Here is a 17,485-nt window from a genome sequence, read left to right as displayed (position 1 = left end):
TGCGCTCTCAAAGAGGTAAATTTTGTCTCCCTCTCAAATTTGTTAGAGAACCAGACATTGATCTTTTTGTTCATAAATCTCACTTCATGACATCCCACTCCAACTATAATCCTTATAGATTTAGGTCTGCCATGAATAATGACTTTTATGAAGGAGTTATTAAGTACCGTATCCTGTGTCCCTTTTTTCTTGCTGATTTGCCAAACCTGAAAAAGAAAGGTTTTCAATATGTTGAAAATTTAAAATTTTTGGACTGGAATCACCTTTTTAACATAAAAAAGCATGTGTATCCTCTTTTGGTCAAAGAGTTTTATGCTAACATGGCATATCATGAAGACAGTGAGCATTCTTATATCAAGGGTCGAGAAAATTGTTTTAAATAAAGAAACAATCAGTGATTGTCTGAAATATACTGATGTTGGGGTTTGTGCTTATACCTCTGTTAAGTGGGATGAAGGAGTTGGTATTTCTTACAATGATGCTTTGACTCATATTTGTGAACATGTTTTCTTGATTGATGGCATTACACCCACTCACAAAGTCCTAGGATATGAACGTGCTCAGTTGCACCGAATTGTCAACCACATCATTCTTCCTCAATGTGGTTCATATCAAAGGGTTTCTTATACTGACACTTTTGTTTTATATGCTCTACTCACAAAAACAGAAATTTCTTTTTCTTATTTGATGGTTAGAAACATATTTGACTCTGTTAGAAGTGAGAAAGACAAAGCCCTTCCTTATGGCATGTTTCTAACTTGTATATTTGAGCATTTTGGTGTTGACTTGGCCAATGAGGATTATGAAAATAGACATTCATATCTAAAGGGAGGTGGTGCAGTAAAACAGCAAAAAGGACCTACTCGATCTGAGAGAGTGGTTCTAGATAATGAAGATGATGAGTTCATTCCTGAGGAATCTCCTCCTCCTTCTACCGAGGGTACTTCCATCTCTACTAGATAAAAAATTTGCTCTGCTCAATGTTGTCAAAGACGTAGTCCAGAAGTTTGTCTCCCAATCTAATCACATGATTGCCATGAGTAAGGAACAAAGGAATCTAGCAAGCAAGCATAATTTTCTTCAGAAATCAAGGGATAGAGTTGCTGTATTTATGAAGTTCATTGATAATCTTCAACAAGATGAAGATCCTGCCACTGATGTTGATGAGGAAGCTGATTCGGAGGGAATTGGTTCAGATGCCTAGATTTGTCTCATGAAGCTGCTGTTTTCTGCTCTTTTTTGTCTCATAAAAACTATTTTTTTTATATTTTTGAACTACTTTGATTTTTCGGATGACTGTAATACCTTAACAACTGCTGCATTTACTTTAAATTAGTTTGGTATTTTTAGACTATGCATTAACACTTTCTTGCAGGTTTCAAGGTGCAGACGTTACTTGATGTTGACTATGCTCCACCCTTGATGACAAAAGGGGCAGTAATAGCTGTGCTAAATTTAATTGTAGCTATTGAATTTTTTGTGTTTTTAATTGTGAATTTTGATTGATTACTGCTGCTGTTAGTTTTTTGGCATAAAAATTTGATTTGCAAACTATGCTGCTGTAATGAATGTATTGACATGAGAACTGGAACTTACTTTCATATGTTGCTAGTTTAACCCTGTTAAACTTGAAGCCTGTTTTGATGCTGACATGATATATTCAGCATTAGGCTGGATCTGTGTTTCTCGTTGTATAAACTCTCTTAGTCAAATAGAATTATATGTAGCTCTTTTTATATTTTCTATAAGAATAATAAACAGGAAGGAAGAAAAGAGCATAAATCAAGGGGGAGCTACTCTTGAAAGGAAAAGGGGGAGCAACACAAAAGCAAGTAACAACAATCAAAGGGAAGTTTCTCAACTCAATTCAGATTCAATTCCTTTTGGTTAATGATTAATTATATTTGTCATCAAGGGGGAGATTGTGAAGTTAAGAAATTAACTAATATAATTGATGATGACAAACATTAGATTATTGGACTAACTACCCAATTAGTGTTGATTATTTTGATTGAGTGATGCAAGCCAAAAAATCAATACAAAGCAGTAGCCTAATTGAATGGAAAATATAAACAAGGCTGGTAGGCTACAAAAACAACAACATCCCAAAGGAATCAAAGAAATGAAGTTAGATGGGCCAAGGAAATCAAACGGGTTGCATGAATCAAAACCAATCCAAGTTCGTATCCATCACTCCAAGCTGATCTCTCTAATTTGCTCTCACACCAAAAGCAACGTTCACTTTTTCATCTTGGTCAGAAATCAGAGAGAGAGAGAGAATGCTTAGTCCCTAAGTTGTTCACAAAAGAAGCAAGAAAGAGAAGGTTAAGCAGAAAGGCTAAAGTCTAATCACCCACATCAAACTGCATCAAGAAGTCAGAAGCTAAAAGGTGATTTCAATTCTTTATACATGCATCATATCTTTTTCTCTTCATCTTCAATGTTCTGCCTATCTATTCTGAGAAACATGGGAAAGATGATCACTACTCACACTGCTGTGCATCTACGGTCACAAGTGTGTCTTGGGGACCAAGTTATTTTTTAATGGCCAAGATCTGGATTTACCATTAAAGATATTTGTTTCTGCTGTTTTATGGCTTTCGGTCAACAAGGGAAGGTCAGAAATAAAGTTTCTATTTTGACGATTAATGGAAAAAAGTGACATGGTGGGTTGGTGAAGCACAAAGCTCGAGAGTTAACCTAGGTGAGAGAGCAACTCAGCAACATGCAAGGAGATACAAAAGAAGTTGGTTCACCATTCAGAAGCCAAGGAGAGATAACCAGTGTTCTTGAGGTGTATGTTTCGAGAAGAGCTCTCTAAAGAAGTTCATCCACTTGGACAGTGCTTCCTAGTCAAAGGAGCATTCTACCAGAATGAAGAACTGAATCAGAGGCTAGCAAATCTGGTTTATCACATAGCAAAGAGGCTGTTGAAGAATTAATCTTCTTCATGATTTACATATTGTAATTTTCTTTTTAATGTTTATCTTTCTGTAATTTCTTGAGTGAAAAGGCATAATGAGAGAGCTCAAGTAAAAGCCAATGAGTGGAAAGAGGCTGAGTAATACACTTGAGAGAAAAGCCTAGAGTTATTTCAGATTTCTTTAGGTAAAGTCCGTGTCTTGTATCTTGTACCTGTGAGGTATCCCTTTCTTAGTTGGGTGAGTACTAAGAGTAAATAGTTAGGTATTAGCATAACCAAGTTAAGTTAGGTTAGAACTTGAGAGTGAAAGGATTGTGTCAATCCTGTGGAATTGGTGTATGTAATACTTTAACTATAGTGAAAATTCCACCACTGTTGTGGTGGAGACTGGATGTAGGTTGCATTGCACAAGGCAACTGAACCAGGATACATGATGGTGTCAGCTTCTCTCTTCCCTACTGTGTTCTGTTTTCTAATATTCATGAGACAAAAATAAATTGTCTCATAAATTTTTCACTGATGAGTTCAAGTAGAATCAGAATTGAAAGTTTGATTTAAAGGGTTATTTCAATAATATAAAAGAAGGTCATAGATTCAACCCCCCCTTCTCTAAGCCTTCTACAACTTTCAGTATGAAATCAAAAATTTCTTACACACAAAATACCATAACATACTTTCAAATACAGAAATGGTGTCACTCCCAACCACTTTAAAGTAACCCCATTTAGGGGCAAACACAATTACAAAATCAAAAATGCGAAAGGCAGATTGAATGGCCAAAATGCAAACGGTGGTCCTCTCGAAAAATGCAAAACCAAATCTTGTAAAGCTTCGAGATGAAGGAATCTTGAACTAGGAATGGATGTACGAAAGAAGTTCAAAGAAAGTGAAAGAAAGAGAGAAAGCAAACATTTTAGAAACGGAAAAAAAAGGAAGAGAGAAAAAGTGAAGAATTTATAATACACAAGGAACACAAAGGACATTTACGCACCCTTCTTTAAAAGTCATGCACGGATCTCCAGGAAACTGTCGCGTAACATACACCACGTCATTAAGGGAAGCAACATTTCAAAAATTTTGAAACACGTCGAGTACCCGACTTCTGGAAGGCGGTGTACTCGACGAAGGAAACTGGAGACACAAATGCTCAAGCCTGACTTTATGAAAGCTCGGACTCTAGTAGAAGCGTTGTTCATACCCTGGCACCAAAAACATAAAGCCAGGCCCAATAAGAAAAAAGGCCCACCCAAAAAGGGTAACCACTTCTACTTGCCCGACCTATCAAGAGGTCGAGTACAATAAGGGAGGTCTAGTCCCACTTATTTGAATAAGTAACTACCTCCTTAAATCTCTTCTACTATCTCTACCTCATGTAGAAGATAGATCTCAACACATCTCTAAGATAGAGGGAACGGTTATCCACTAACAAAGGTGGGATTACTTCAAAAAGGTAGTTATCTATTTTACTATAAATACACTGACACTTTTCAGGTATATTCAAGTCCCAATCTACTAAAAACTTACTTAAATCCCTTGCTAACTTAAATATCAGAGTCTCTTGCAGGTATTATCCTCCACCTCCTCACAAGGAACTCAGACGGCGACATCTCGACACTAGCATAAGTCAGACGCTGTCTCAGAAAAAGTCTGAAACTCACATTTAGGCCTAAATCATCGTTTTAGGTAACTCCGGAAACATATACTTTTGTTCATTTACTCTAAAAACAAAAAAAAATTGAGGCCGAACACTAAACTACACGTGAAGTATGATTTTTCTTTTGGTACTGGAACAGGCCAAAGCCCAAAACAGAAAATAATATCTACATGTGTCCAAAATAAAGGACATAGTGTTGTTAAGCCCAACATGAGGCCCAGTCTAATATGGACTTAGCGGATTCAAATCTATAAAGCTCATTGCTCAAAAACAAAATTCTAGAAAGCTCGACGTGTTTGGAGGCAATGGTGGATATTTACGGTCTCATCCTTTGCGTCAACCCTTTGAAGATGAAGAAATTGCAGCAGTCATGGAGGCAGCACAGGGGGTTGAAGTGGAAGCTCGAAATATGTTTGTTATTGTCGTTTCTCCTTTTCCTTTTTTTCCTTGTGTCCAGCTGTTCCTCTGTGTTGTGAGTTGGGCAGGTGCCTAGCCCATGACAACGATAAAAAAAAAAAATCAGTGGCGCCTAACTGCCATTCAAACCTTACGAGTAACTACCATTCTTCTTCTTCTTCTGACTAAAACTAACTGAGTCGGAAACAGAAGAACCACAATGCACTCTCCCTTTCTCACTGCAACGCATCCGCCATGCTCAAAGGCAAGCTCAAGCTTCCACGTCCACTTCCAATTCCCGACCAGCTTGGCAGCTTGATTGCTGGAGGATCAGAATCCGAAGAGTTCGAGTTTGGCGAAGAGCTGGAACCGATTCATCCAGCCGCATTACGGTTGCACAGAGAGAGTGATGATGCTGAGGAAGCTATAGATAACGATGATGAAGGTGGTGGTGGTGGTAATGGCATGGACCATAAAACCCGGCAGAGGCTGAGTAAGGACACCATTAATCGGGTTTCGGTTTTGAAGTCCACTTCAGAGGAAGAGAAAAGATCTGATTTAGAACATGAGGTCACACGTGATTTTCAACTTTTTTTTTTGTGGGTTTAATTTATGAAATTATTAGGTCACGAACGGAGAAATATTTGAAAATTAAATGTGAAATTATTTTCGATGCATGATTTAAGTTGTTAAAACCTAATCATTTTCAATTTTCGAATCCTTTTGCTATTAATAAGTGTTAAATGTTCATCAATCGTTGTTCAATTATTTGAATTCTTTGTTATGTAGCTTTCTCAAAGGGAGATTAATTTGGAGAAGTTGCAAAGAATTGCTAGCACTGGTATTCCTGATGGAGGAGGTTTGCGTGCAACAGCGTGGAAGGTAATTCAGCGTATTTGCTTGATGCAAGTATAGTAGGCCAGTAGCTTTGATTTTCACGCAAACCTAAATCTTAGAATTTATCTTGTCAATTTTTAGCTGATACGAATTTTTAACACTGTTACGCTAAATTTGTATGTTAAATGAGAATATCAAATGCTTTAATTTTAATATTTAGATAAGTAACACCAGTCTAGGGTGAAAATTTTATCTGTATATGCTTTGGCATACAAGCAGAGCTAATTGTCCTGCTATGATTCAACATATCCAGCTTCTCTTGGGTTACTTACCTTCATCTCAGGACCTGTGGGAGAAGGAATTGAAAGAGAATATACAAAAGTATTCTAATCTGAAAGAGGAACTTCTCCTGAATCCAGTAAGATGCTTCAAATTTGTAATTCTTAACATAAGCAGTTTATATTCATATTAACTTTTAGTTTTACTGGGAAATGTGATATGTATTTTAGCTCTTGTCTTTTCATTGATTGTTTTATTGTTGAATCTAAGACAGTCAGAACATATCTGGAGGGAAGGCAAAGAATTAAGTTCTGAGAACCAGCACAAGGAAGGTGACAGTGATGGCCTGTTACGGCGACATGAAATTTCTCAGGAAGATCACCCTTTGAGCCTGGGCAAGGCTAGTCTTTGGAGTCGGTATTTTAAGGTAATTTTCTCCATTTCAAAATTTTTGGATAGAGAAGTCAATATTCTAATTACTGTAAGTTCATATATTCTAGTACACAGAGACAATAGAACAGATTAATAGAGATCTGCAGAGGACACATCCAGATATACCATTCTTTTCGGGGGAGTCATCATTTAGTCTTAAAAATAGGGTAATTTAATCTCAAAATAGAATGCTAGAAGTTCTCTTTATAATTCGGTTTCACTGTGAAGTAATACTTTTTAGTGTTAGGGTGTTCGTAACTGATTGAAGTTTTTCATTTTTTCTTTGACCATAGGAAGCAATGAAGAATATCCTTCTCCTGTTTGCAAAACTAAATCCTGTAATTTGTTATGTGCAAGGCATGAACGAAGTCTTGGCACCAATATACTATGTATTTACTATTGACACTCACAAGCAAAATGCTGTAAGCACTTTCTTTGTTTTTTTTTTTTTTTTTTTGGTCAGCACTTTCTTTGGTTAGGTATACATAATTGTACGCTTATTTTTTTATACATATATATCTTGTTTTGTTTCAATTAGGTGAGTGCAGAAGCAGATAGTTTTTTTTGTTTTGTTCGAGTCTTAGGGGACTCAGTGGATCATTTCTGTCAGCAATTGGATAATAGTTCAAGTGGCATCCTTTCTACTCTTTCTCGTTTGTCAGATTTACTGAAAGTAAATGATGAGCAATTGTGGCATCATCTTGAGTTTACAACAAAGGTTACCACATCCAACTTTTTTGTATTTTTAATTCAAGTTGTTCAATTTAATTCTATTTGGACTTGATGCTTTGAAGCCTGGTGATGAACAGGTTAAACCACAATTCTATGCATTCCGATGGATTACACTGCTACTCACACAAGAGTTCAAATTTGAGTCTATCCTGAGAATATGGGATACACTTCTGAGTAATCCTTTTGGTGTTCAGGTTCCTCAATTGAACTCCGAATGAAGTTGTCGTTTAGAAGAAAATTAATACTTAATTTCATGTATGTGTTTAGAACTTCTCATACTTGTTATTATCTATTGTGTTATATAGGATATGCTTCTTCGTGTCTGTTGTGCAATGCAACTTTGCGTGAAAAGCAAACTCTTGGGTGGGGATTTTGTGGCTAATTTGAAGCTTTTACAACACTATCCTGAGGATATCAACTTAGAATACCTTCTCCAGGTAGCCCAGGACATTAGTCCTGACACTTCTTCTTATTGCTTATCCCTTTGATAGATTTATACATATCCAACTCCTTTTTGTATAATTGCATTATCATGTTTTGTAAACTCAATGTTAGTTGAATACCTAATAGAGGAAGAAAATTTCTGTCATAAATATCAATATAAGAATTCTTAAGCAAAAAGCATCATGAACTTGAGTGGTGAGATTTATTTTTCTATAAGTGACAAAAGTGCAAAGTAATAGTTTGTATATAAGCGTATCTAAATATTGATTTCAAGTAAATTTTACAAGATATATGTTATTAAAATTAATTAAGTACAACAAAATTAGACATTTGTGAAAGTGATAGTAATTTTCTTTCATGAAACATTTCAAATTCAGCCGATTTCTTATAGGATTTTGCTACTATATAGTTTTTCTTACCCCAGAAACTAATGAAATCACTGATTTTTGGTACTCTATAACTTTAATGAATAATTAAAGTATGCTTAGTTTGCATTTATATAATTTATTTTTATTTTCAGTGTTTTATATTATTATTGTTATTGCAATACAAATTTTATAGATAACATTTGCTCCGAAAATTATCTAAAACGAATGATTCGGGCCTGAACGTGAGATTAAGACTCTTTCTGCTGTTGTGTTTGATGCCTTCCTTGGAGTAATGAAGTCGTCTAACGTCTTTAAGTGAGAATGGGGAGATGGTACTTGAAAGAAACTCTAATGCCTATGTCTGTAAAGGTTTAATGTAAGCTTTGAGTTATGAGTTGAGAAATACCTCAGCCTGAGGGGTATTTATAGTTGGAATGGTGGCTTAGTGTTCACTCTTGTAATCTCAACTTTTTTTTGTGGGTAGTTATCTTCTCTTTTTGTCTTGGGGTTGTTAAGATCTCGTATTTAAATATATGAGCATTTTAGTAGGATCAATTAAGATTCTGTATGTTAAGTCAGACCAATGAGATTGGACATATTGATGAGGTGAGTTTGGATTCTGTAGAGTAGGCTTTAGTCATTTTAGGCCTAGTTTTGAGTTGTGGGTTAAGGTATGAATAGCGTCCCTGCTCAAGACCGAATTCTTGTAAGTCTGGCTCGAGCATTCAACCAAGTCATTCTTCAATCTTACTATTGTCGCTCGCACAAGTCGGCTTTTCGATGTGCTCTGTAGGCACAAGTCGGCCGACTCGACGTGATTTTGAAATAATGTGATGTTACACTTCTTCGTAACTGTTTGTGCGCTTTTTAGTTGCTTTGTTAATTGTGTCCATCATTCAAATAAGAGTGAGATGACACTTTTCCCCCTGCAAACTATTTATAGCCTTTTTCTTCTCACTCTTCATCGCCTTCGTTTTGACATTCTTTACTCCTTCATCTTCATTGTCATTGCTTCTTAAGATTTCATTAAGCGTGTTTTCACTTCATCTCCTTTCTTTCGGGTTTTGATGTTAATATGTAGCTTGAGGACGACCTCATAATTTGTTTTTTTTTTACTGCATGTTTTTTAATTCGTCATTTCCGACTTTATTATCTCGTTTGGTATGAGTTATTTTAATTAGAGGATTGCTTTTATGTTTTGATTTCGTACGAATCGTTTTTACAATCGTTTCTTTTCTTTCTAACTCGTTTTTATACAAGTTGTTTGGTTGGAGGATTGTTTTTACGTTTTGATTTTGTTCGAATTGTTTTTACAATTCTTTCTTTGCTTTCCAACTTGTACATTTCGTTGTCATTTTTGCTTTTACCTCTTTTTAGGGCTTTATCAGCTCTTACGACGCATGTTTCAACCTACACGATTTTTACTTGCCATTTTCAACATTCTCCTAAATCGTTTTTTATACAAGTTGTGGATTATATGGTTGTTTTGATGATTTCGATTTCACTTCAATCCGTTTATACAATTCATCGTCGAACTTGGTTCTCGTCGCTTCATAGCCCCGACTTTCAAAGTTAGTGTAGCTATTTTTGCACTTTTTCGGACATGAGTTTAAGTCATGTAATTCGGATTTAACGAGGACTTATAGAAATCCTGATTACTTGCTTTATTAATCTTTTAAAAGCAATTACAATAGATGGCTAATTGCAACTAAGAAATTTTTACAAGTAAAACTCTTGGTCCTTACTTTGATGCGTCGCTAAAAACTCCTTCAGTAAAATCTTAAACTTGGAAAAAGTGTGCATCAGAGAGTGAGGTTCGCTTTCTAGCTGTAGTATCTCTTAAATTGTAGACATAGTATGATCTAGGTAGTAGATTGTTTTTGAGCAAGTCACATATTTTGTGGTAGCTTTTTCCCAAGTCTTAAGTGACTTTGTTAGGATCTTCCATTTTTTTAGCTTTTCTTTGCCCAATTTTGGCCCGATGTCATTTTCGGATTAGGATGAGATCGCCAGTTGATAAGCTTTTATATATCACCTTCTTAGTGTATTTCATAGCCATTTTTGGTTTGGAAGCTCCATCTTGAGATAGTACCTTAGGAAAGAATTTGGATTTTTCTCTGTAAGCTTGGAGGTTTTCAACCTCATTATAGAGTCTGATTCTTAAGCTTTCTTTGTTTGCCCATGTTGGGATTATTGATTCAATGTCATGGGCAGGTAGGTAAGATGGTTCTTCATTTGTGGACTGAGGAGTTGTTAGATGTGCCTGCGGCCTTTGTCCGAGCTCTAATATGTTAACTCCTTTGCTTCTATGGATGCTTTTAAAGTTAAAACTTTTATTGTAGCATTTTTTTTCTGACTGTTGATCTCAATAAATGGTAGTTATCGCCTCATTTGTTAGAAACCTTATACATAGATGAGGAGTGGATACTATCATAATTAGTCAATTTAGTGTTGTTCGACCTCTTAATGCATTGTTGGTAGATGGGGTATCTACCTTAATGTAGTAAACACTGATAGTGCAAGCTCTAGGACTTTTGCTGAATGTGGTATAAAGGCTTATGTACCTAAGAAGTAAGTTTGGTGTTTCTCCTAATTCGAATAGTTGCATGTCTTTAAGTCCTTTTCTTCTAATTGGAGCTCGCTGAAGGCTGATTTGAAGAGAGGATGTCTACAAAATCTTTAGGTCCACCAATATTTCGTGGAGGTTGGCATTGGATAGGACTATTTTTATCACTAGGGGATCATCATGGTTGGGAGATCTGCCTTTAATATGTTCTAGTGCAAAGGCTATAGTGTAAAGGTCGGGTTTTGTACAGTTTTTTTCGACTTGTAGAATTATTTGAGATATCTTTTTTGAGACAACTTAGTTGTTTTGCCTTTAGCAAATTCTATCGTGATGATGTCGACATGTCGATCTGGGGTGCTTATTGTAACACCCTATCACATAGAGTCTTACGCTTAAGTCATAAAACTGAGGTGGCAAGGTATTACAACCTCTAAAAGTAAAAAAATATATAATAATAGTTGAAAGAAATTTTATAACGAGGAGCCTTTGAAGGAAAGTCTAAAACAAAAGTCGTAACGCTTACGTCAACAGAAAACTTGCATACGAAGAAACGTAATATATACATACATGTGACCCAAGGTTGGCTGGGGAATATTTACATAAGTATATACAAGATAAACCCAAAAGGCCTAAAAGACAACTTACAGAATCTGTTTCTCCAAATCAACCTCTAAGAGGGACATAACATAATATATACAATGGAGATATAACGTGTATATATATATATATATCAAAAAATAAAAAAAATAAAAACCCATAAGGCAAGAGTTCTTCGGTTCAGAAACTTCCAGAATGCCTCAGCAAGGTGCCTTACGTCCTGCATCTGAAAAACCACAAATATTGTATAGGGTGAGAACCAGAGGTTCTTAGCATGGTAACGGTGTCCACATAACTAATATATAATGTCCCAGAAAGGCCAGAGGCGATCCTAGAACTCCGATACTCAGATTATAAAACTTACAACTATACTTTTCAACCATAAATAAGCCATAATTAAGATAAGTTAGCTAAGGGTCTTAAAATTCTAACTCAAACTTAACTTGATCCTTTAGCTTCTCACCTTCCTCCGTTCTTCCAGAAATTCAAAGCACAGACAAGCAAAAACAAACAAAGCAGACACAAGTAGAATACAATTACAGCAGGTAGCAAATTTGGCAAGTAGACATAGTAATTCAAATAGGCAAACTCAAATAATGCAAACTCAAACAACATAAATAAATGCACATGATGAATGTCTGTCCTATAGCTGATGATATCATATGTCGGTTATATAGCCAACCCAACATGTCCTGGTAGCTAACCATAGACAGAAACACCCATTGCGGAGCAAATGGGTTTGAGCTACAACCCCCATGCTACTATCCGCTTAACTTAGAGCCAGTGGAATAACCACTACTGCGGCTACTACCCAAGCGGGTGTTTAAAAGCTCAACCTGGAGCAAGTGAAATAATCCACTACTGCTGTTACTACCTAGGCATCACAAACACTGACTTGGAGCAAGCGGGATGAACCACAATCCTTGCTACTGTCCAGGTATCACAATCACTGACCTGGAGCAAGCGGGACGAACCACAATCCTTGCTACTGCCCACGTATCTCATTCAAGAATTCATTCAATCTCAAGTCAATCATTAATTATAATTCATCAACATTTCATCATCAATCATTCTCATGTATCATATTCATTTGAAATTCTATAAATAACTCAGTTTTTCATATTTCTCCTTCCTAATCTCATACCCGGAGCAAGTGAACATCGTCACTGCCTACTACCTGGGGTCACAGTCGCATTCATTTACAAACCATCATTTCTGCACTTTTCAACTTAAATCACTCCTTCACAATCTTTCTTCACTTTCAAGTTATTATCCTCTCAAAGTTCAACTCCCTCACTATAATTAAAACTAAGTTTTAGGGTTTTAGAGAGCAAAAATAGAGGTTTAGAGGTTCAAAATCATGTTTAAATCACAAAACTTAAGTTGCTGAAAAATAGGGTCTCGCATACGCATGCACTGTCTCGCATTCACGGAAGTGTAAATTTTTTCAACTCGCGTACCAACACCAACAATTTCACCCATTACAACCTTATTCCTCAACGTACCAACAATACTAATTCATACATCATTAATATCATCACAACATCAATCAACTTCATTGTTACAATATCAATCAACTTCATTCAAGACTCCATCTAATTCAACACATATCACAAATAACCAAAACCATCAAATATGCACCAGCATACAATTCTCGTATCCTAAGTCCTCTAGTCTAAGTTTTCACGACACATTAATATTTTAATTACGATAAATCGAAATCATACCTTGGCCGATTCTTCCTAACGCACGGAATATCTCAAGTATTCACCATCAACAAAAATTCACAGCCCCAAATTTCAAGCTCAAGCTCCCAACTTTGCCAATTTTGTCTCTAATATCACTAAATTATTTTCAAGTACATATTCAATCTAAATTTTCATACAATAACACTAGAATTACCTTAGGGTTCACAAATTCAATAATTTGACAAGGGCTAGGGCTTCCTTTCAGTTACTCACGAGCCAATTGGGCAAAGTCCAACACTATCCACGAGCTAATTTGATCCTAGAACATCAAAACCACATAATCTCTGAAAATCAAAATATTAAAATTTTGAAATTAGGGAAGAGTGGCTGAGAAAGGAATTGATAGATTCTTACCAAATTGGTCAATAGCTTTGTAGAGAATTCCGAGGCGAACGTGTGGCCGTTGACGGCTTGTCAATCGGAGCTCTGGATTAAAAGTTACGATTTTTTTAAAATCAAGACAAGGGTTTGGGGTTTCCCCTTCTCAAATCACCATCCCTCACTCTCTCATTCAGCTTGGAGCATGATGAATGAGGTTAAGTGGCTGAGTTGGCTTTTTATATATGGGCATTGGGCCCGGTTTGTCTGGTATAGCCCGTTCAGCCTAATCTTGGGCCGAATTCTTTAAATTAGTGTCAATATTCATATTTTAATTAATTCTACCTCATTAAACTATAAAATTCTATTTTTATAATTGCTTTAATTAATAATTAATTTATTCGCTAATTATTTACTGATTTTGCGGGTTTTACACTTGTGGGATCTGACAATCTTTTTCAATCTTCGCACTCCCATATTCTTTTGTGGTCTTTTTCTTTGTATGTGAGTTAGTAGTTATTTTTTCGACCTTTGCTAAGGTTTCATGATTTGGAAGGTCTCTTCAAGATTGATGTACTTTTCATCCCTTTCTTGCACTTCAGACAATCAAGTTAGGTGTCATTTTTATATGGACTATGAGAAGGGACCCTCTCTAAGGTTATTAACGAACCCCATGATAGCTGCTTCAGTGGACAAGTTCTGAATCTCCAAACATACTTTGTTCAATCTTTTCATGTATGAGCTAAGGGATTCTCTGACCTCTTGTTTGACACCCGATAGACTTGGAACATGCTTAGCTTTGTCCTTCTGAAGGCTTTGCACCGAGTTGCATTAGAGGCGTCGGCCAGATACATGCGACTTTTGAAATTGCTTAGGTGGTCTCTCGGGTTAGTCGTACCATCATAGATGTTCATGTCTCGGCTTTTAAAGTTTCTAGGACCTTTAGTCCGAATGATTTCTTCTGCAGATGGATCTTTACTCTCCAAAGGTGTAGTTTCTCAATCAACTCGGGGTTTCCTACCCAGATCAGACTCCAATCTCTCTAATTTTTCTTCTAACTCCCTCCGTCATCATATTTCTCTTCGTAGAACTCGTTTAGACTCACGTTGTCACTCCAACTCGAGCTGCTCCAGCCGACCTTGGTGTCCATAGACCAGACCCGATAATTCTATTGCATCTCTGTCTCTTGATGTTCCAAGTCTTTGGATCTCAGATCCTAGTCTTCGTTTTTTAGGGTTGTCTCGATTAGTTTCTCTATCTCTTGGTAGTGGAGGGATAACAACTGCTCGATCATCATTAATTTGTTTTTTTTCATCATTCGAATAATTATCCGCCATGGTTGGGTGTTGAACTCTAGGCTCTCTACAACGGTACCAATATTTCAAGACTTACCTGAAACGAATTATTTGGACCTGAACGTGAGGTCCAAACTCTTTGTATTGTCGTGTCCAATGTCTTCCTTGGAGCAGTGAAGCCGTCTGATGTCTTTAAGTGATGATGAGGGTGATATCTGTAAGAAATTCTAATGTATAAGTCAGTAAAGATTTAATGTAGGTTTATGAGTTATGGGTTGATAAAATACATGAGTAAAAAGGTATTTATAGTTGGAATGATGGTTTAGTATCCACTCTTGTAACCTTCCCTTCTCTTTTGGTGGGTAGTTATCTTCTTCTTTTATCTTAATGTTGTTAAGATATCATATTTAAATATATAGACATTTTAATACGAACAATTAAGATTTTCCATACTAAATCAGACCAATGAAGTTGGGCATGTTAATAAGGTGAGTTTGAATTTGGCTTCCGTAGAGTAAACTTTAGTACTTTAGTCATTTTGTGCCTGGTTTTGAATTGTGAGTCAAGATATAAACATCATCCATTTAAATATTTGTAAAATATATATTTCATAAACCCATTTAACCATCATCTGGTACGCAATATATCTTTGCTCGACTCATAAGACATTATAATTTATTTAAAATTTAATAACTATGACTTTATAAAAATATATTAATACTAACAAATATCTATATTAATGAGCTAAAATAAATTTTTGTCCTATATTTTATAAAACTTAATCCATCTAAATTAATAAGTTGAAATTTTTTTTATCTTCTATATTTTATAAAACTTCATTTTAGTAAATAATTAAAAATTGAAACCAACTAATTTTAAATATTTTGATTTTCTAAATTTAATTAAATAATAAAATAAAATAAATTAGTTGATTTTATTATTTTTTCAAAAAAAATTATTTTAAAAGACCATTAAAAAGATTTAATGATTCAAAAAAATTTTAATATTAAAATTATTAATAAAGATTAATTTTTATAATATTTAAAAAGAAAGACCAAATTTTAAAAAAAAGGCAAATATATATCTTTAAATTATTTTTATTTATTTCTTTTTTATAAATATACTTTTTTTAGTTGTCTATTATATTCAAATCTTTATAATATATTTTTATCCATAACAAAAATGGATTGTTATAGACCACTAATTCATTATTAGTAAATAACTTTATTATTTCACTGCACTCCCGAAATCCAACATGAGAATAATGGAGAGAAAAAAATATTTTTTAATTTTTTTTAAAACTCAAAACACATATATAAACATACCTCACTTTATTATGAACATAAAATATATTATTATTATTATTATTATTATTATTATTATTATTATTATTATTTCTTCATTGTTATAATTATTTATACATATTTTCAAGTTGATTTTGTCGTTTTTTTTGTAGTTCATTTTGATATTGTTCTTAGATAGTGTGAGTTTTCTCTTCATTATTAATCTTGTAAAAAATAATTTGATTATAGGATCTAACAATGATGATCAATATAAAAATTTTATAGAATTGGTGTATTATAATTGAATTGAATTTTTTTATAATTATTAAAAAATAATATATATATATATATATATATATATATATATATATATATATATATATATTCACTCTTTTAGTTCTTATTGTGTTGTTGTTGTGTTAGATTTGACCATGTAAATTAAAATGAAGATATGAAATAAGATGACAAATTTATTTATAATAAAATTTAAATAAAAATAAAATAAGACTCAAAAATTGATTTGATATATAAAAACATAATTAAAAAATGAAAAATTCAATTAAAATAAAAATATGTTTTCAAAAGAATAAATTAAAAATATATTTATCTTTTTAATAAAAATATTTGGGTTTTTTTAATGTTTAATTAATTATTTTTTTAATAATTTTGATAAAAATAATTTTTTTTAATAATTAAATTTTTTTAACGTCTTCTGGAATAGTTAAAAAAAAAAAAAACTCGAAATATAACCCTTCTTATGTATGGATGAGCTTCTAGAATGTCTTCTTAAGACAAATGATGAGGCCAGCCATGTAACAAGAAAACGATGAAGCCGACAGAATCATAATCTCGAATTTTCTGTGAATCTTACGCGTGACAAGACAATATATTAAGTATTAACCAATCAATCACAAAGGTTTTAGTCATATATATATGTTTTTCGCATATGCTGTTTATACTGTAGGAAAGTTTTTAAATGCACTTAAAATATCAGTATTTTAATAATTTTAACGGTTAATTTTAATTAATATATATTATATATATTTTTTATAATTAAAATCAATATTTAAAATTATTAGAACAGTAATGTATTTGATGCATTTAAATTTTTTTATACTATACGTAAAATTTTTTTATTCTAAAAATAAATTAAGTTATTTATATGATATTTTTTATTGTTGGATATGTCAATAATAAAATTTTTCTTTTATTTTAAGTTAAAATCTTTTAAAATTGTTACAAAAAAAATTAGGCACAATCTAAAGAATTTAATTCAAAACAAAAATAATGCATTTAATTTATTGATATGTCAAATATTAAATGATATTAAATAAATGATTTATTTACTTTTAGAGAATATTTTTTATATATATATTATGAGAAAGTGTAGAGGATCAATTTTTTTATATTATTTTTTTAAATTACTTTTTTTATTGATATTTTTTTCATTCAGTTATCAAAATTTAACTTCATGTCTAACATATATTATCTATCTCTCTCGTGTTTTTCAACAAAACTAATTTTGAATATTCTATTTTACTTTTAAATGTTTTTTGTTCTTTTAAAATATGATTTTGGATATTCATGTAAATGTTAATGTAAGTCAAAAATAA

General features: G+C 33.6%; 1 protein-coding gene across 3 annotated transcripts; it reads left to right on the top strand.

Moving 5' to 3' along the window:
* Positions 1-4,869: 4,869 nt before the first annotated feature.
* Positions 4,870-8,433, top strand: LOC112707561 (uncharacterized). 3 transcript variants are annotated; one of them, XM_025759358.3, is made up of 10 exons: positions 5,060-5,543; positions 5,763-5,855; positions 6,124-6,228; positions 6,364-6,516; positions 6,590-6,688; positions 6,815-6,943; positions 7,060-7,239; positions 7,331-7,447; positions 7,559-7,690; positions 8,259-8,433. In XM_025759358.3, the coding sequence occupies exons 1-10, from the start codon at positions 5,229-5,231 to the stop codon at positions 8,283-8,285; spliced, it is 1,350 nt and encodes a 449-aa protein (XP_025615143.1). In that variant the 5' UTR covers positions 5,060-5,228; the 3' UTR covers positions 8,286-8,433. The 3 variants fall into 3 exon arrangements, with proteins under 3 accessions (XP_025615152.1, XP_025615143.1, XP_025615134.1); XM_025759349.3 differs by lacking the exon at positions 8,259-8,433 and having other exon boundaries at positions 7,559-7,846; XM_025759367.3 differs by lacking the exons at positions 6,590-6,688; positions 8,259-8,433 and having other exon boundaries at positions 4,870-5,543; positions 7,559-8,019.
* Positions 8,434-17,485: the final 9,052 nt, after the last annotated feature.

Source organism: Arachis hypogaea, chromosome 1 (genome assembly GCF_003086295.3).
Source record: "Arachis hypogaea cultivar Tifrunner chromosome 1, arahy.Tifrunner.gnm2.J5K5, whole genome shotgun sequence".
Taxonomy (NCBI): domain Eukaryota; kingdom Viridiplantae; phylum Streptophyta; class Magnoliopsida; order Fabales; family Fabaceae; genus Arachis; species Arachis hypogaea.
The sequence above is the reverse complement of the archived record's forward strand: the minus strand, read 5'-3'. Positions and strand labels throughout refer to the sequence as shown.

What these genes read in the sequence shown, in the direction of transcription:
- LOC112707561 (XM_025759349.3), top strand. Translation starts at nt 5,229, where the DNA reads ATGCTCAAAGGCAAGCTCAAGCTTCCACGTCCACTTCCAATTCCCGAC. An exon ending in TGCGTGCAACAGCGTGGAAG is followed by an intron (nt 5,856 to 6,123) that starts GTAATTCAGCGT and finishes CAACATATCCAG; the next exon opens with CTTCTCTTGGGTTACTTACC. An exon ending in ATCTTGAGTTTACAACAAAG is followed by an intron (nt 7,240 to 7,330) that starts GTTACCACATCC and finishes GGTGATGAACAG; the next exon opens with GTTAAACCACAATTCTATGC.